This window comes from Leiobunum rupestre, chromosome 11 (assembly GCF_980474605.1).
Source record: "Leiobunum rupestre chromosome 11, qqLeiRupe1.1.hap1, whole genome shotgun sequence".
NCBI classification, from domain to species: domain Eukaryota; kingdom Metazoa; phylum Arthropoda; class Arachnida; order Opiliones; family Sclerosomatidae; genus Leiobunum; species Leiobunum rupestre.
In genome coordinates, this window is record NC_143394.1 from 26333943 (window position 1) to 26354471 (window position 20529).

A 20529-nucleotide genomic window follows, 5' to 3' on the forward strand; every position below is an offset into this window, starting at 1 on the left:
ACGCTAAGATACCATACTCTTGCTTTTTTCGTTTGCGTCAGATATTATCGAAAATCGCTTAATATAAGGCGTTGTTGGTAATCGCTTAATAAAAACACGTCAATCGAAACAGCCCAGGGTTGGCATAGAACCAGCCATACCGGATATAGCCACCTGGTTAAATCTGGATATAGCCACCTGGTTAAAACCGGTTATAGCCACTTGAAAAAATCCAGATTTTTGTCGCTTTTTTTTAAATTACAATATGATAATTTTATTAAATTAATAGTTTTTATTTAGAAATTTAGTTTATTTTTTGTTTCATATTTAGACACCGGTTTACTTTTATCAGTTTTTCGGTAGGTTCCAAAGTTCGCTGCCTCGCTTCTGTCGGTGCGTCATACACAAAAACTAGGGGGAATATCCCGAGTAAATCAAAAGAATTCAGTTATTTTATATTGCTATTTCGCTTTATTTGTTTAGTTTCTTTTTTCCGACAATAACTGTAGACAATTTCTACTTACATAAGTAAAAGGTACTATTTATATTTTAGCCGGTTATAACCGTAGAAAACCGGTTATAGCCAATTAAAACCACTGGTCTGGATTTTTTCAAAAAAAGCCGGCTTTTTTCCAACCCTGAGTTAACAGCCTGATCCAAAAAAATGGAAAAGTTATATTTAAATTTAAACTGTCATTAAAATATCCTGAGATTGTAATTACGCAAAAATCAATGGCAATCCGATACGCGAAGATAATAACAAAAAGAGAAAATAAATTGCAATTAAATGAAGAAATGAACTTTTTCGTTTGGAGGATTGCGTTTTTTAATTACAAGAAACTCATTACTTTCCAATCACGAAAAACTCTGATATTGAAGAAAAAACTCAATTCAAGAATTCAATTATTAATCATTTCAAGAAGCGATAAAAAATCCAAACCAAACACGAATCATTAAAGAAAAATATTAAAATATTTCCCACCTGTATATCGTAATATCAATACATTTCCCCCCCCCCCCCAACGTCTCATAGCTCAAAAACGCCGATCTAACATTAGCGCCATCTACCTTTTCTTCAATAGAAACGTATAAAAGAATAAGGAAGGGAGGAGGGTGAGTGAGAGAATAGGCCGACTTCACCTCGTAGCGTTACGCGAGGCGAGTGTGTGGGGTAAAATATCCACCCTTCCCATCGTCCGGGGCAGCCAGGTGACCGAAAATAAAGAAGCGAACTCACTTGGCATGGCTGTCTTCATCATACTTGGCCTTCAGGTCGAACAGTTCAGTCTGCGTACATTCCAAGGCTGCAACAGCGCCATCAAACGGTCGAGAGAGACAACATCCGGAACAAAAGAGAAGGAGAGAAAAACACGGTTAGAACTTATAAAAGAAAACTGGTATAGAGAAATCGTTTTTAATAGAAATCTGGCTCTACAATGGGGATGATAAGGGGGGATGATAAGGGGGGAGGATAAGGGGGAGGATAAGGGGGGGGGTGCGGAGTCAGAGCGACTGGATGAAAGGCGCCGATAGTGACGGACACCCGAAAAGGAACCGTTGAAATATCGCCCATAATCGCGGAGCGGCAATGAGCCGCGTCAAAGAAAATTCCCTTTCTTACAAGATGGTTTGAAAATTTTATCCAATCCCCCCCCCCCTTTAAACCCCAACCCCGTTCGTACCCAACGAACAATTTGAGAGGCTCCATCATGGGGTACCGTATCGTCTTGGATAAAAAACCTCGGGCTTCCGATTCCATACGTAAATTTCGATAAAATACAATAAAACTGAGAGTTGAAAAAAATACTCCGTTGGACTCTCATCGGTTATTCCCAAACCCCTCTTTTATCACGGCGGTGTTGTTGCGAAAAATGAGAAATCGTTTTGTTCGAGGAATGAGTTACAATTACAATAAAGGTAACATCAGTCAATCTATGGGGGAAAAAACGGGAGATGTTACGAAATAGTTCTTGAAATTAAATTACGTTACATATTAAGACTGAATACGGCTTTGAACTGTAGAATAATTTATAGTAAATATTTGTGACTTAAATACGCAACTTTATTTATCAACTTCAGTTCTCTATACAATAATTTAAAGAAGAAACTAAATTTAATTTTTTTTGTAAAATACTATATAATCTTATAATATATTCTTTAATTAAGGGAAATACTAATTGGTCTTCTGGTCACCGGCGCCAATATTAACTAATATCATTAGACCCACGCGAAAATCCAGATAATCTGATATCTGAATTATTTTCTATAATTAATAACAGTAAAGTTATTTATTTATATTGCGCAACTTTATCATAAACAAAAAAAAAATTATCAACAGGGCTCCCACTCAAATCTACATTTTGTTTTACGAAAAATAGGAATATATTACTAAAAATATCGAACTTTATAGGAAAAAAAGGATTATATTTCTTAAAATATAGGATTTTACAGAACTATTTTTTTTTCAAAATTATAGGATTTTATAAAAACAATCTATATTTAGTGAAATAAATCTTCGATTTTCACTTTAAAAAAATATAAACTATTTAACCATTTTATCACAAAAGTATACTAGTAGCTAACCATGTTAACAGTAACAAAAGTTTTGACTAGAACGACTTTGTTAGTGTAGGGAGCTGTTGGCTCGCGTGGCATGCAAGGCTTGCCACCACCTTCCTACGCATTGTAACCCGGCCACCTGAATTAAAGGCTTCAAAAGTCGCTTGATGACTTAGGCCTAAGGTGGTGCCTTGGGTATTATTAGCTTAGCTGATTATTATTACGTTTATTACATATTTATACTGTAGCTAAATCTAGCCATTTAACTTAGTGGCGGGATTTAAAATGGGCAAAATATCAAAATAATAGTATTTTATAGGGCTTTTTGTGAATTTTGATAAAAACTTAGGATTTTATGGGACATTTTTGAAAATAAAGGATTTTATAGGAATTATAGGAAATCTGGGGTCCTGTTATCAATTGTGGTGTCAAATTAAATATTTGGAAACAAGTCCCCGCCAGATGTCGTTACTGTTTCAATTTGGAAAGCTTTTTTCAGTCTCGCTTCCGTACAGTAGCGGCGCTAAGGGTGGGCTGAAGTGGGCTTTGGTCCCCTGCATTTCTGAGAGGGGCCACATATTTTAATTTATGAATTTTCATTATCTCTAGAAATTGGTTTTATTGCCAAAAAACGTTTTTCTGGAAAAATCTTTAAAAATCAATTTGTTTACTCAAAAAGGTAGTAGACCATAAACATATATATTGAGAAAGTTGAAAAGAAAGGGGCTTATGGGAATTTAGGGAAATATCCCAGGCATGCACGTGTCCCCTCCAGGTCGGACAATAAAACGACCTTGCTCTTTTGGGTTTTTTCGATTTCACCACTTTTGCGAAATATGGTCAATCCAAGGTTCCCGCTAATGGTCACAAAATTCTTAGGGGGCCACAAAATAATTAGCCCACCTGTGAAAAAACCTTAGCGCCGCTACTGCTTCCGTAAACGGGTCACCGCGTACGTTCTCAGAAACTTAAATACCTTCTTGCCAACACCGAAAATCCCTAAATTATACGCGCGAACACCTATAGATAAACTAAGCTATCGAATTTGAAGGGGAAAAAAAGGAACAAATTGAAAATGGGGATCTTCTCCTACTTTCAAACCACCAAATTCTCCCCTTTCTGGTATAAAAAGTGGCTAAAGAACCATTCTCAGAGAGCGCGTATCGAAGCGGCCGTAGTCTTGGAAAACTGATTAGAAAACACAGGAAGAATATAATCGAAATGTTTCCCAAAGAATTTTATAAAAGAATTACAAAAAGAGAGAACGCCTTAGGGAGGACCAAAGCCTTCGCGAAGTGGAAAAAAATATGAAAAACCTAATCGGTTAAACTCAAATCCGAGGTCCCCCCCACCCCCTCCTATACACACCCACGAAGTGAAAATCCCCCTCCTAGGAAAAAAAAAGGGGTAAAGGGAGCGATTTTGGGAGTCGAATAGTTCGTTTGAAAGGGAAACCGGAGAAATTAAGGAAGAAACGGCGTAAAAAACTCCTTTTCTCCATTTGGGGGAACCAAAGAAAAGAACCGAGAGAGAAAAAAGCAGAGCCACTAAAGTCAATAGCTGCAATTAAAGCAAGTCAACCGTGCTACCGACTTAAAAAGCGCCCCCCCCCCCGCCCCCCTAATAAAAAGGGCTGAAGATTTGGCCAGCCGAAAAACCCAATGATAAGAAAGTTGGCTTCCAAAGAGATCCATTCGAATCGCTTCGAAAAACTCCCCCCCCCTTACACAACCCTGAGATAGAGTAGGTGGGGGGAGGGGAGGGGTGAAAATCCTAAAACAAGATTTCCCGTTGCGGCATAATTGACGTTTCACCATTACTTGGCAATTAAGGGCTGGCGACTAAACGACCTTCGATTAATTTCGTTTCATTGAGCCCATTGTTAAAGGTCTGGTTTCGTTAATATAAATGTTCCCAATTCCAACGTGTTCTACCCAAGATCATTTGGTATTTTTATACGGGTTTAAGTATGTCTCTCGAGTTTACGACATATTAAACATTAATCAATAAAATATCTAATCTGGCTTTCAATTTTCGATGGGTGAAAATTTTGTATACATCTATTTTGCGGCAATATTAACCTCAAATTATTGACAGCGTTCATACCTATTGCAGGGCTCCCACAAAAATCTTCAATAAAATTTAAAAAAAACTTTTTCGCGATAAAAATAGGGTAAAATTTTTTCCAAAATAGCGATCAATGTAAAACAAAAAGTTCTTTATTTGAACTAAATTCCAAAACTCCGCCCTAGAATTTAAAAGTGTTTCCCAGTTTGTGGCGCCACCTTGTCTACTATGTTCGAACTATTTGATCATTAATCTTCAGCTTTGATTATTTTGTAAACTGTCTTTGAGCAAAATGATGTTTAAACATATTTCAGGATTATCTTGGATTCCCTGGATTATATGAAAATAGGGTATTTTAGGGACCCGTTTAGATTTAAGGAACTTGAATAAAAATAGGGACATTAGGTATTTTAGGGACTGGTGGGAGCCCTGCTATTGTCAAACCGATTTACCTGATTTTTCCAGGTGCAAGATAACTTCAATTAAAACTAAGAGGTACAGGGTTACTCATTTCATGATTGGAATTTAAACTAAATTGGTTTCATATTAAAATATAGATAATAGGTAATAAAGTCAAATCTTTCATGAAATAAAAACCTCTGATTTTTCCCTCACTTTTCTGTCAACAATCTAATTCCCTGAAATTTCTAAGTTTGTACGAACCCTGTGAGATCAAAGGGTGTAACCGATTCAAACTTTGTGAAATCAGACACTTTTCCGAATTTTTTTACAGTTTGCCACCGTTATCCGCTACTATTTTACGTATCGAACATTAATATAAAAATATTAAATTAGGTAAATATTTCCGGGCTGGTTAGTTTTTAAAAAAACTATAAAATGTACTTTTGTACCCACTATAATTAAAGATAAAGCGCTTATAAATAACCCTATCGACCCTTTTGAACACAGGGTCATTCTTATATTGTAAGCTACGGCAGCGACCACATACGGCTAAAAGGTCACCCTTAACATCCAAACTCACGTTCACAACCCCGAAAAGAAAGGAGTTAGAGAAGGGATAACATTTTCGACATTTAAAAATTTGCCCCTTTTTGTTCCACGATGATTTAGTCCCCCCCCCCCTCGCATCGCATTTAATACCGTTTATTGCAAAGTTAAAAAAAGGGGTATAAAACGGAAATACTCGTATATACCCTTGGTCGGAAAAAGTCGAATTGCTCAGTTTCCGAGTCCTATTCAATTGCGTAATCTTTTATTTCTTATACGTCGACCCCAAAACGACAAGGAATTAAAATGTGAAGGACAATAAAACATTGGTTCCCCGAGAAAAAAAACACACAATGCGCGGGGGAGGGGGGTATTTTTTAACGAGCCCCGCAGTCGGGTCGTCGCTTCCATTTTATCCCTTTCCAACATGTCCCCCGTCGCGTCAAAATCTTAGTCCATAATCGCGCGATACAACATTTACCCCGTTTTCTGGCTAGGACGAAATAAAAAAAGCGGTAAGATCAACGGGATTGCGTGGAGAAGCTCTCTGTCGTAACAAGAACGCGAGAAACCTAATGGACCGTCTCGCACCCCCCACAAAAAATCTACGGTTCAGGAAAGGGGTACGTATAGAAATTCTAGCTTCAATGATTACCTATCAAAGTATGTTTTTTTTTTTAAATTACCGTACAAAGGGTTTCACCATACAATAGAACCTTGATTTTCCCAATTTACAATATAAGGTAGATCCGTTGGTTCCATTTTTCTTTTTGGGGTACGAAGCGAAAGTGAATATTTTTTATGGATTTAATTGTTCGTGTCTAATCACTTTTTTCTGGTTGCTGTCTTATCGCGGAATTGGATTTTTTTCGTTTGTTTTTACAGCTAGTCAGATTTCGCTGCGCGGGTCGGGGGGGGGGGGGGGGTAGAGTGTACAAATGCTAAGGCTTCCGAATTCGTAAAAAAAAATACCCAAGGCATTGTGTGTTTTTCAGGGGTGGCTTTTATAGTGTCAATTAAAATTAACGGGAGTGATTTCCCCGGTGGTGGTAATGAAATCTAATTTCGATAATTGAATTAGCTCGCGCGTAATTTAAACCGTTCGAAATTCACCAAGCCGGCACTAACGCAAATTTGTTTCGGACGTAAAAACCTAACCGTGTAAATTTTCTATAGTTTTACGAATATCTGTTCAAAATTTAAATCCGTTCAGAACTCGACAAATATAGAATTTCAGGGTCATGTATGGGAACTTAATTAACCGCTGACTATGAAATTATCGTTAATTTAAAGCTATTAAAATTGTGTTTTTGTCGACGAAATATATCCGAAGTTATATTAAAATAAATTAATACGTAGAACGCAAAGTTCAATTTAGTGTAAACGTATATATTATAAAGGAAAATAATATTCGTCGAATTTTCTTCTATCACGCGTGCTAAAATTAAGCTCGAATTAAAAGGACCGAGTTATATTTAATTATCGATAATAGACTGTATTTATCGAAAATAATGGTCTCGTTTGAGTAGTCTCCGTCGTGTTTACAGCGCGGATGGAAGAAAGGGAGGTTCGATGGACTTTCCCACCAGAGGACGCAGTTTTCGAGACTTTTAATAATCACTCATTTCGAGTAATAAATGACGAATAGGGAAAAATGGGGTGGAGACGATCATTTTCGATCGACGACTGTTTTTCGCCGACGGCATTTTTAAAGGGAAAACTACCAGGAGGGGGGCGACGATAGGGGATGCCAACAACGAGAAAATATAAGAGAATTAGCGACGTAAAAAATAAAATATTTAATTACCACTTTGTAGATCGCCAATTCTACGCTCGGCTTCTTCGAATTTCTTGGTGATTATGACCTGGGTTTCTTCCAGATGTCGCTCTTTCTCGTCAAACTGCTTTTGGAGCTCGCGTTCGATCTCGTGGGCTTTCGCCTGCAATGCGGGAACCAAAAAAAAACATCATATATAAATTGCAAAAATTATACCAACAATAATAAACGAGAGACAATATACGGTCTAATTGAATATTTTTTTTCTAACTGTATATTCGCCAGACCGAAATCGTTGTTAAAAAATGAAGATGCCACTCCACTCAATGGTAATAATTAATCGTTGAAAGGTCGCGGATGAACCATATGCCTAATAGGGATCAACGATCGACGTGAGGACATCAATTAACACTAATTACAGAAAAAACATTTTTACACGGTTAAGCGCATTACCCTTACAAATACTTTAATAATAATATGTATAACATTATATAATGGAATAAAGAATTATTCGTTAACCTATTGCGTAATTGGCAAAGGTGAAATAGCTATAAAATGGAGTAGTTTAGGTAGGGTTGCCATAAATATTAAAATTTCCTGATCTTATAGGTTTTTCCTGACCATCAAACATAATTTTCTCTGAACAATTTTACACAAGTAATATGAGTACAAGTTTACCCTTAAAGGCCTAGGTTTTCTTCTGCCTGTCCCCCTTTAAATTAGGCCAACATGTTCAGCGGCTGGCCTACCACCAGGGTATTTGTGCTCCACTAACAATTGTAAGTTAATTTAAAGGGGGACAGGCAGAAAAGAAACCTAGACCTTTAAAATGGTTTGGAAATAATATGGATAATATAAAGAAAATTTCTAGATATTAAGTTTCCCCAACTTTTCTACTAGTTATTAAGTTTCCCTAACTTTTCTACTAGTTATTAAGTTTCCCTGATTTTTCTATACTAGTTATTGAGTTTCCCTGTGGTTCCCCTGACTTTTGTACTAGTTATTAAGTTTCCCCGAGTTTACAGTGTCCCTGAGTTTTCCCTGATTGTTTTACTAGTTATTAGGTTTCCCTGATTTTCCTACTAGTTATTATATTTCCCTGAGTTTTCCCTGACTTTTTTACTAGTTATTAAGTTCCCCTGATTTTTCGACTAGTTATTAAGTTTCCCTGAGTTTTTCCCGACTTTTTTACTAGATATTAAGTTCCCCTGATTTTTCTACTAGTTATTAAGTTTCCCTGAGTTTCCCCCGACGTTTTTACTAGTTATTAAGTTTCCCTGAGTTTCCCCCGACGTTTTTACTAGTTATTAAGTTCCCCTGATTTTTCGACTAGTTATTAAGTTTCCCTGAGGTTACCCTGATTTTTTTTAATAATTATTAAATTCCAATAGCGTTTCCGTGACTTTTAGACAAATTTTTTAACTTTCTGACTTTCCCTGGTTTTCCAGGTACTTAAACTACCCTGTTCTGATAAGACATTTAATTACGAAAATACAATGGAAAAATTTACCCCATTTCAAGTTTCGTTTACCAATTTCGGGAATTAATTTAAGGCTATAGGAATGGGACAAAAATCGCAACAAATCAAAACCAATGAACGACCTAGAGTTGAATTTTTCGAAATAAATCTCCCAAAGCTAACTGTCAGAGATGAGTCAATTTATTTAGCCGAAACTGATTGGAGCGAAGTATTTGGACAGTCTTTGACAAGATATTAAATGACACGTTCGGATTCGGAAAGAGAGGGGATATTTCCACTTCCAAATAAATGAACCTAACAAGAATTAAAACCCGGCCAAATTAAAGGTCTCGTATATTTATAGAGTGGGTGGGCGGTATTAGGAAAATCGACTACTTCGAAACCATAAATTCCGAAATGAAATCACGGTCCAAACATTAATTTAGAAAAAGGGGAGAAGGGAAGAATACTTTTCTTTCCATTGTTTCACTGACTTTCTTTAAACGTGGCTTTTAATTATCGAAAAGGCCGGCGTTCGATGGACGCCAGCGGGCCGAACCACCAGCGGCGCCGCCACTTCGAATCAATTAATAACCTCCGAAAGACAACTGTACAGGACCTATATTAGGAGTCAGTCGGCCAGAAACTAATCCTTATAACCCGTTACTGCCAAGAATATAACCGCAGCCTCCCGATGAAATTCCGAAACTTATCCGTACCGACGTTAAAGCGATACGCTCTGGGAATATTTGGCTGAGTTCTCACTAGACGCAATTTTTGGGATAAATCCAAACATTATCCGTCAGGATGGCGGATTTAAAATTCAGGGTTCGTACGAAAATTTCTGATCTAAAATCCCTGACTTTTCCAGGTTATCCCTGACCAATTTTTGCCAATATTCCAGACCTTTTTAGTTATATTTTTGGACATTTTTTTATTATTTTAGGTCAAAAATTCTTTGTTATTGTGTGGTTTGATTGACTAACTAAAATACCTAACTTATCCCTGACTTTCTACGAAATTATTTAAATCCCTGACTTATCCCTGACTTTCTACGAAATTATTTAAATCCCTGACTTTCTACGCAATTATTTAAATCCCTGACTTATCCCCGACTTTCTACGCAATTATTTAAATCCCTGACTTATCCCTGACTTTCTACGCAATTATTTAAATCCCTGACTTATCCCTGACTTTCTACGAAATTATTTAAATCCCTGACTTATCCCTGACTTTCTACGAAATTATTTAAGTCCCTGACTTATCCCTGACTTTCTACGAAATTATTTAAATCCCTGACTTTCTACGAAATTATTTAAATCCCTGACTTTCTACGCAATTATTTAAATCCCTGACTTATCCCTGACTTTCTACGAAATTATTTAAATACCTGACTTATCCCTGACTTTCTACGAAATTATTGAAATCCCTGACATTTTCCAGAATATCCAGGTTCTGTACGAACCCTGTAAATTTATCCCGGAAAAGTTGTTTCGTTATTGGTAAATATCTCTATATTATTATTTTCATTATTATTCCAAGAAGAACTTTCAAACAACAATAGCCTCTCGTAATTGTATCACAAGAGAATTGACGTCGTCAACATGTCGGATTTAAATTTATCCCGATGGGGAAATTCGAGCTCGGGATTTGGATAAGAAATATCCGTTTTATTTTTTTTTATCCATAACCGAAAATTATCCGAATAAAACCTTATTTTTTGCATATAGATTCGTTTTATAACCGCGAATAATATCTATTAATAAACAGTTAAACGTAATTTTTATGAATAATCAAAATTTTTGGGGTTAATCTATCTGCTTTAAGGGAAATAATTATTATTACACGAAAAACCTTTAAACTACAACGTGTTATGTATATAAAATAGCCACTCTTAATAGTGGCATAATGTTTATATAATGAAACCTTATTTAAGTTTAGTAACGTATATTTCATTGTCGAAATCAACATAGAAATAGGCAAGTGCGAACAATACTACAGAATATTTGCGTTTCGAAGTTTCCAATGACTAGAGCGACGAAAGGGCGAATTCTTCGGTCTCAGTGTCCATTAGTATATAGGTCTGGGCATGGGATGATATTAATGCCAGAGACAATTGGTAGAGAGAGAACGAGCTGGGATTCATTTTTCCTCCCAAAATTAATTCATTCGCGTTAGGTATTAATTTGGAAAATTCGAGTCGACGTCTAAGCTCGCGATGGATCGCAATCGGCCCGACCAGAGCCGTGGCGGGGTGGAGGAGGGTCGCTAATGGATCGGGGTCCCAATCCCGAACTACCACGACGAGATCGAAAGGGAGAAATACGAATTATTAGTGTCCGAAAGAAAACGAACTTCGCTAATGAAGATAACCAACATCGTCGTGGGACAGAGCGTCCGGATGAGTTATTTCGAAAAATGTTTTTAAACTGAGACTGCAGCCCCCAATCCTCCCTAAATGAAAGGATTCTTGGAGTGATGAGTAAATTTCCGCCTCGATAGACTGTATTGAATCCCAACTTCATCTCCCTCTCCCCGATTCTTATCAACGAATAATTTGTCTTTCCGATTTCCATTACAAGCTCAAACCCTTCCTTAGCTTCATTTCAAATCAATTTACATATTTTGTTGCTTTCTTTACGGAAAATTATTTTCATAGTAATATTGATTTCAAATTTTAATTTTTGGAAGGAAATATAAAATTTTATTTGAAATATATTTTAAAAACCATTAACGTACTTTTGTGATTCGGGACTAGAAACTAAACTGCACTTTGAACTACGCGATAATGTAAAACAATAACCACTTTTGTGGCAGAAATTAAACTTTATTGAAGAAATTAAAAGATATTTAGTCTGATACACCTTCCAGGCGCAGAAAACTAATTATGACTTAATTATTTTTTTTAACTTTAGTACGTAGTTCAAAGTCCTCATTATTAATACACGTTGTAACATTTTCATTTCATTTAATGATAGTGTAATTAGGCGGTGTTAAAATTATTTGAAAGGTGGACCAAATGAAGAATTAATTATATTGATATTATTCATATTTTTTTAAATGTTAACAGGAAAAAATTTAAAATGCCTTATAACAAGTTTACAAATTAAAAACCATTTTTGGTAATTTCTTGGACTGAGGGGGCTATACCAGTTTCTTAATTAGGAGCTTACTATTGGTATTATCAGAAGTGTATATATATATATATATATATATATATAAATATACATATACATACAGGAGTTGCAAATGGTTATACAAAATATTTTAGGGAGTTGTACGGGGTGAGTTGAGAAGTATGCCTGTTTTTCCCCGTTTTTCTGCGATGAGTTAAAAGAGCGCCAGAGCTTCAAAGTGTGGCCTACGAGCCCCTGGTAGTTAACAAGCGCAAAACCAAGCAGCAGGGGCTTTAAATAATACTGTTTAAGTTTACTTTTTTACGCTGGTTACCTCGATTTGTTTACAAAGTAATTTTTTACCTATCAAACGAACCCAAACCGTTTCCTTACTGCTTGGTTTGGCGCTTGTTGCAGCCTACTACCAGGGGCTAGTAGGCCACACTTTGAAGCTCTCTGGCGCTCTTTTAACTCATCGTAGAAAAATGGGGAAAAAACAGTCAAAGTTCTCAACTCGCGCCCTACAACTCCCTAAAATATTTTGTATAACCTTTTGAAACCCCCTGTGTATGTGTGTATATATATATACTTATCTCGTAAAATTTATTTTATAAACTTCTGGTACTAGAAAATTGTCGTGTAATAAAATAAAAGCTTGAAGTACAAGGAATAAGGGGCATTGGTTAAAAAAAAACCTCCATAAGCAACCACGGACGACAAATTGCCGTTTGTACGTGAGAGGGTGGGATTGTTACAAAGCCACAATGACCGAAACAGTCCAATATATCGGAAGGGCAACTAAAGGACAAATAATCCCCGGGTGGATATTAAATATCAATCGTACACGACCGACCCGAACGCTTCCCGCCAAAAGAAAGCTAAATCGAAGCTTAAGAAAACATTCGCGACCAAAACAAGCTAATAAAAACTCCATCCGAACGCGTAAAAAATAGCCGCGGCAATCGCGATCAATTCTCGGATATTTGTGGCAAAATCGCTCTCGAAATAAGTGGGTGAGCCTTCAAAAGAAAAGCTAGGGCGAATTCCGTTACCGATCGCCTGTTTCGTATATAAACTCTTTTCCGTAGTTTCGCGGCGAGTATTTTTCTCCTCCATCGAAAACAGTCGGCCAGGTTGATACCTTAAAACACGCGCTATCGAGGGAAGCGAGTGTTTAGAAGTATATCGGTACAATGGTATCCGGGGTGGCCCAATTCCTACAGGGACGTGTTCTTCGGGGTATACGCGAGTGGCGGGCGGGGAAGCGGCGCTCGAAGGGGACGCGATAGACGAGCTATAGCGCTAGTGAACGGAGTGGAGCGTCGATAGACTTAATAGCGCTTTTCGGAAAAGAACTCCGCCATTCCAGTCTATAGTAGTCCGTTGGGAAATCTTCCTGAAATCGAACTGGTCATGAATAGCTAATGAGCTATGGGCGAAAAACGTAAAAGGCCGGGAAAAGGGGGATATCAAATCCACCATGGATACCCTCCCCCCGGTTGCCTTTTCCGAAAACGTATCGTCCAATATAGGAATAAAGGGGGGGGGGGATGTAAATATAGGAGCGAAATAATCCTCCGCAAAAGTACTATCATATTCAGAGCATCCTTCGGGCCGCGTTCCCCCTTTTATATCTGCCATTCTATTTCTATACAATATATTTGGCTTTTATGCCGCGGCTTTCTCCTTTTATAGCCGGGGTGAGAGAGAGCATTGTAGTCATCGAATAAACCGAGCTCAGAATGGACGCGATCGGTCACGTGCGCTCTTTTATTTCGAAATTGGCGAGTTTTGCCAATGCGCGTACGGACAGATCAAAGCGGCCAGGGCCCCACCTTAAAGCCCGCCACTTCCAAATAAACAATTCGGATGGTTTTGGTTGGTCAGCTATAAAAGGGTCACTCTTCAATTTTTAATACGTGACTTCCTGTTGTAGATCGTCATACCTATAAGGTGAGATCGAATCTGACTAACAATTGTATATGACTAAAATTTAAAAACCATTGAGATTCTTTAGGTATTTTAGTTGTAATTTGGTCTACATTCTTTTTAGGCGATTTTTAACGAATTTAAGTCAATTCAAATCTAGGTCTAGTTGGTCAAACTTCTTTCATTTAAATAGAAATTTTATTGATATTTTATTTTATAGACTTTTTAAGATTTGGCGCGAGGGCAGATCACTTGGTTAGAAATATATTAAAAGACTTTTTATGTAAGCATTTGGTAACCACTGTTACGCAAAAAAAAAAAACATTTTGTTCCGTCAACGATTTGTCGTCAAGAATTCCTGCACGAACCTGATTTCAAAAAGCAAGACCTTCTTAGCAATCGGCGATTTCTGACAAATTGACCCGAGTGACTGGTGACGTCAGCTCGGCACTACGGCTTTAGGGTTGGTCCCGTTGTTCCGGTATCAATTTCGCGAAAGCATCCGAGAGGATGATACGTAAAAATGAAGGGGAGAAAGATACAGCGGTGGAACTATGGAAGTGCGTGTAATGGGACGTCGCTGCGAATGAAGTGAAATACGCGTCGATTGCCTGTGATGGACGCTTCCGTCGTTTAGTGCTAGAGGGACAATTACAACGTGCGGAGGTGCACGTTTCACTTCTATGGCCTAGATTTCATTTAATGATGATTTAATAATTTTTAATCTTTTTATAATTTAATTTTTATCTAATCTAATCATGATTTAATCATACGATGGCGTCTTAATAAAAAATTTTTCTTCACAAATATTAATTTATTAATAGTTTAAGTGCCACGGTAATGTAAATTTAAATTAATTATCAGGTCAATTTATATGATTTAAATATTATATTTTTTATTTTATAGATTTATTTTAAGATTTATATTGTTTTTCTTCACAAATGCATTAATAATTTGAGTGCAAGAATAATTTGAACTTAATTTTATAATTAATCTTAATTTAATTACTAAAATTAATTGAATTTGCTCTGAATTTTCATTATTACAGAACCTACGTTCCTATATTTTCATAAATTCATTGAAGTATACTATGTGATTTAAATCAATGATTTTTACAAAAAAACATTTGAAACTTAAATACTTATTGTTATTTAAAAATTTTGACTACTGATAAAACATTAACAAGAACCAAATTATTATTTTTCGTGATAGTAAGGGGAAAATACTAAAAACGTAAATGGTTTTTCCCGTGTACTTTGGGGTCGCGTGATCTGCCGAACCGGATTCGTCATTAAGCGGCTACTTCGGCGAATCAGTCAGATTCCGATTTTTATCTCTAGAAATCCGTTTGATTTCGAGCCCCACATTCCCGGCTGGCGGTGATAGCCTTGGACAAAAGAAAAATCCCTTTTGATTGCTCAAAACCGGATCCGCCGTCGCCGCTAATCGAATCCGATTTTTATTATCCGCTTTCGAAATAATATATGAAAGCCCAATCATACATACACCGAAAAGACAGCACCGCGAATGGAAAATTTTATGTCTTTACTTTTCCTAATAGTGGGACAACGTTTTCAACGAACAATACAAAAGACGATTTATATCGAATTTTCTTTCCAACCTTTACATATGAATTGATGATTTTATTTCAAGTTTTCCTTCGACTCTCAAGCTCGATGTAATATTGTCACGTAAAGCGCGATTCGGGGAAAAAAAGGTAGGGGGGTTTAAATCTGTTTACGAATGAAATCTTTGGCTCAATCTAATTAAGTCGTGATTTATACTACCAATAAAATGTGACCCGCGGATATTCATAAAAATTTCCTCAATCCATCGACGGAGAGCGCTTTGTAGCCGCGGAGTTAACCGGGATAAAGAAAAAGCTATGATTTACGAGAATTATTACAAAACCACGAATCGAGAAAATTGCCTTTAATAAATAAAGATTATATATATCTTTGAAAAGAGAAGCTACGACATAAAATGTTTAATTGCGATCAAGGAGAGGTGCCGTAACCAGCCAGAGCGTCTTATAGTTTTCAAAGAAGGAGAGATGCCGATAAATAACGCTCGAAGAAAAGGAATTGAAAAAGGGAAGCCAATTATGTTGTCCGCGATGGTACCGAATCAAATTCGAAGGAATAATAAGAAAAAAATACCCAAAAGGAGGCTGCCAAAATTGGAGCCCACACACAACAAAGTATCACGCGGTCAAAATTACAAATCATTATAAATAGGTTTTTTTCTCTTACCTTCGCGGTATTATCTATTTTATCTTCGTAGTCTCTCAACTTGTCTCGGAGCTGTTTGATTGTCACGTCTGCAAAGAAAAAAACAGAGAAAAATTGATTTCAATTTCATTTCCTTTAAAGAATGCGCGAAATTACGAAATAGAAATTATTCTTCAAAAGTTGTTTACGATTTGGAATCACTGACCCTTTTCTCTTAAATTGGCGACGTGGGATTTAACTGCTATTAAAGGCGGATCTAAGCTCCTTTAATCAACTTATCAATTAATCATTTCAGTCAGACGATTTTTACCTAAAGACAAACCCACGTAATGAATATCTCTATTCCTAGAATTCTTGTATTGGAAATTTCAAAGATTTATAATTGGAAAAATAAAATACACGCTGGAATCGAATATTGAAAATTTAAACAGGGTTGCCATATTTTATCAAAATTTCCTTTTTTTTACCCTGGTTATTTCGAGATATTTTTCCCTTACTTACTTTAAGCAATTTTTAACCTATATATTTGAAAAATCAAAATCAAATTCCCGGACTTTTATTGTAATTTTTAGTTATCTGAATTTTCCCTGACTTTACTCTTTTTAAAAATTATCTGATTTTTTTTTCTGACTTTACTCATTTTAAAAATTATTTGAATTTCCCCTGACTTTACTCATTTCAAAATTATCTGATTTTCCCTGATATTCCTAATTAAAAAACAAAAACCAGGTTGAAATATAAATTTTTAAAGTAACAGTTTGTACTCGGCCCGTTACGAAAATATATTTTCCCCCAATTTCACCAGCCTCAAATTTAAAAATAACAAATGTACAACGAATTAATGTATTTCCGACGAAACAAATAACCCAATAAAAAAGTGTATAACACTATAAAATGAAAGTTCCGATATAGTTTTGCCCGTTATTTCCTTGGGTTTACAAGTTCGGCGTTCCAGGGGGTGCTATCAAGCTAGAGGTGGTAAATAAAAAACAATCGAGGGGGTTGGTAAGAATTTCTCCCCAAGTCCCTTTATGGATAAAAGGGAGAGAGGGCACCAAAAAGCGATATTTCCTAAACGTCAGGGGAGGGGGCAAATCTATTGAAAAGCCAGGCGGGGTTATTTTTGAAATCCAGCTCACGAATGCCCGGGGCAACCCTCTCCGATGGGCATCGCCGCGACCTGATAGCGCCGACGAAACGGGGAGCTGCGACAACCGACCTTTGACCCGGCTGTCAGCTGATCTTAGTTCGAAGGGGTATAGACGGTTACAAGTTGAATCCTTCTCGATACATTATTTACCCATCGCGCGACTGCGAAAGGTTTCCCCGCTTTCATTTATTCCGCTTTAACTCCCTTTTGAAGGCGCCGCCATGTTTGGTAATCTTCGCTATAAATAAAGGGACTCTTTTACAGCCGAAAACCGCTTTACAGCGAGTGCTGAAGGATCTGCCATTTCTAGCCAATAAAAAATCTATATGTATGTTTAAATTTTACCCATTTCACCATTGTAAATACCGTATTTGTTATAACTTTGCTCCTATTATAAATAATTAATAAGTAAAAAACTAGGTTTAAAAATTATACACTTTAATGACCGTATTTTTTTAGTTAATCTGAAAATTTTGCTCCTTTTACAGGGTTGCCACAAAAGTTTCAGATTATTCCCTGTTTTCCCCGACCATTTTAAGAGATTTTCAAAATATTTCATCAGAAATTAATAAATTTAAATGGATTTATATTTCAGTAAAATGGTTATTGCAATGTTGAAAATATTAGTAAGCCTTTAAAGAAATAAATGATAATAACAGAATTTGTCATAGATCTTTAGTAAAATTAACTTTCAAAAAATGTCAAGAGAACATCTAATTCCCTGACCTTTTACAAATTCTTAAAATTTCCTGACCTTTCCCTGACTTTTTAGAGCCATTTTTTATATTCCCTAACTTTTCCCAGACGTGTGGCAACCCTGTATAATAATTGATTGTTAAAAAGGTTGGTGACCTAGAGATTAAAAATTCTATAACCATGTTAAAATTTAACCCATCACACCATCTTAAATTTATTTCATAGTTTTAGTTAAAATTTCGCGCCTATTATAAATAATTAAAAACCTCATCCGGGTAGTGAGCAAAAAGAAGAAACTTTCGATCTTTGCGGAAACAATTAATAAAGCCAATTACTTAAAACATTTTGTCCTTATAAAAATCTCATTCAAGTAAAACAGATATTGACCATAAAGGAAAAACTACGAGTATAATATTGAAAATATTTCTAAGATCAATCAAATCAGTCACCGGGAAACGAAATAAGATTATCGAAGCGTCCAAGGCCATTCTATAATTTTCCAATTAAGTAATATCAAAAGTAATCGGCAATTTCAACTTATAAATCCTAGTAAAATATCCAATTAATAAACGGGAGTGACACTCAATTATGCACATATATTTAGAAATAAACTCGACAATTTTTGACCATACACAATCCGGGACTAATTTTATTATGTCGAATACGTATGATAGGAAAGCCCCCAAGGTAAAGACCGAACCGATACATTAAGGGACAATTAGTCAGTCGACGGTTAGTAGTTCTACTTGATAACAGAGCGGGTAAAATTGGGGAAGTCTCCGCTACTTTTTCTCACCACACTTTGGCCAAAAACCCAGTCGGAAACTGCAGCAAGCGCCTTAAGAATCAACCGAGCGTAGCCGCGTCTTCGTCAAACCGCGTCCAAGTGGTATAACCTTTCATTTGCAAAATTGCCCGTAATAAGAGGGAGAACCGACTATGACATTTAAACATCAAATTCGATTGCTATACTTTTGACGTATTAATTCGCCTGACCTACCACCTAATTTCTATCACAATGTTGATCTTAATAGGAACTTGGCGTCACGCCGTACCTTTGGCTATGGCCGTCATGCTGGTAATCTTTTTTTTTCCAATTGTAAAAACCGTGGGTGACGTATTATATACGTCATGTTGACAAGTTCGTATTTCGAATAGTTGTTTCCATAAAAAAAGTTAAAAATTCCGATTTTAAAATTATGTTTTTGCGCGTGACAGTACCTTTACCTTTTCTCGCGTACATTTTTCATTGGTTAGAAGCTTTAGCGCCTGCTGCCGTCGGAAGGGGAAAATTCGAAAATTGTAAAACGTTCAGCGTACAGGCTCGTTCAATGATATTTGTACACAACACTGCGTTAGCGTGTTTAAAGGCTAGCCGCGTTCTCCTTGTGTTTGTTGCTCCTAGCTAACACGGCGGCGTATTTTCACGCGCAAAATGAATTTTAAGAACCACCAATTTAAAGTATAAAATGTTTATGGCCACGCACGTTTCACACGTGGACTTCGAATTCCAAAATATATATCGACTCTCTATCTTCAATAACTATAGCTAGTGACGTAGAAAAAAACATTTACAAGTGAACCCCCATATTTCATATTTAATTTTGAATTAATTGTACTCAATTTCAAAGTCGTAATATCAATTTAAAAACAATAGCGGGAAAACCATATAAATCTTTATTCAATAATTGATTAAATTTGTGTATTTATAAAAAAAAAAGAATTCGACGGTGCGTTTATATAAAAAAGAACGAGTTGGAAATATGTAAAAATAGAATCGAAAATTCGAAAATAGAGAAACGTACAAGAGGAAAATCGACGGAAATAAACATAATTGGTTTAGTGCCGTCAGATTTATGAAAATTAGCCGTGATAAAATCAATTCCAAGAGAAATAAAAGTCGGTGATGCATTTTATTTTATAGGTTTACTTTTTCACGAGCGTCTGGCTTCGAATTATCCCTGGGCTGCCTATTTAAGCAAACGTTGATCTGTGACTGAGATCGAAAAATAAAATTATACTCCAAAGATTTTCTAAGATATTTATTTTCTTCGAAAAGATTACGTGAAATGCTTTAGAAATTCTATTTTTCAAAAATTGAATCGAAACACGCGAAACCCTTTCACGTATAATTTTGAATTAATCTTTCGATCTTTATTTTATTTTATTTTTGTAGGTGGTTATTATTTCCCACGAAGGGTGAAAAAATTACCGTATTTACTAGTACATAACGCGTCGAAAATAACCGCAAAAATATTCAAACATTACCGTGAGGATTTGAAGCAAAGGGAAGTAAGCTATATGCCAAAAACTAGTGATGTGTATAGAGTGAAGTTTTATTTTATTTTCCTCATCGGGACACGAAATTTGTCGAAAAAATGGCAATACAGGCGGTCACGTATCGACAATAAACGATTATTTTTCTCTCTACGGGCCGGATGACGGTTCACCCCGATACTAATCTGCCACCAATGATTAAATGACGCCATCACGCGGACAATCGATTAGACTCGATTTGACTTTTTCTCCGCATTATTTCGCCGTAATTGTACAGGACGGCGCTGGGCTGCAGTCAATCGAGATATCTTTAAGCATTCAATTGTTTCTAAATTGGCTTT

At 36.3% G+C, this 20529-nt stretch overlaps 1 protein-coding gene across 5 annotated transcripts in view; it reads right to left on the reverse strand.

Moving 5' to 3' along the window:
• The window catches only part of ct (homeobox protein, cut), a 460014-nt gene that overhangs the window by 54007 nt on the left and 385478 nt on the right, over positions 1-20529 (reverse strand). For all 5 annotated transcript variants that reach the window (XM_090164186.1, XM_090164187.1, XM_090164185.1 and 2 more), the window contains 3 exons: positions 16087-16154; positions 7361-7493; positions 1217-1283 (listed from right to left, as the gene is read on the reverse strand). In XM_090164186.1, coding sequence (XP_090020312.1) covers positions 1217-1283; positions 7361-7493; positions 16087-16154 — 268 coding nt within the window. The remainder of the gene's footprint in view (positions 1-1216; positions 1284-7360; positions 7494-16086; positions 16155-20529) is intronic.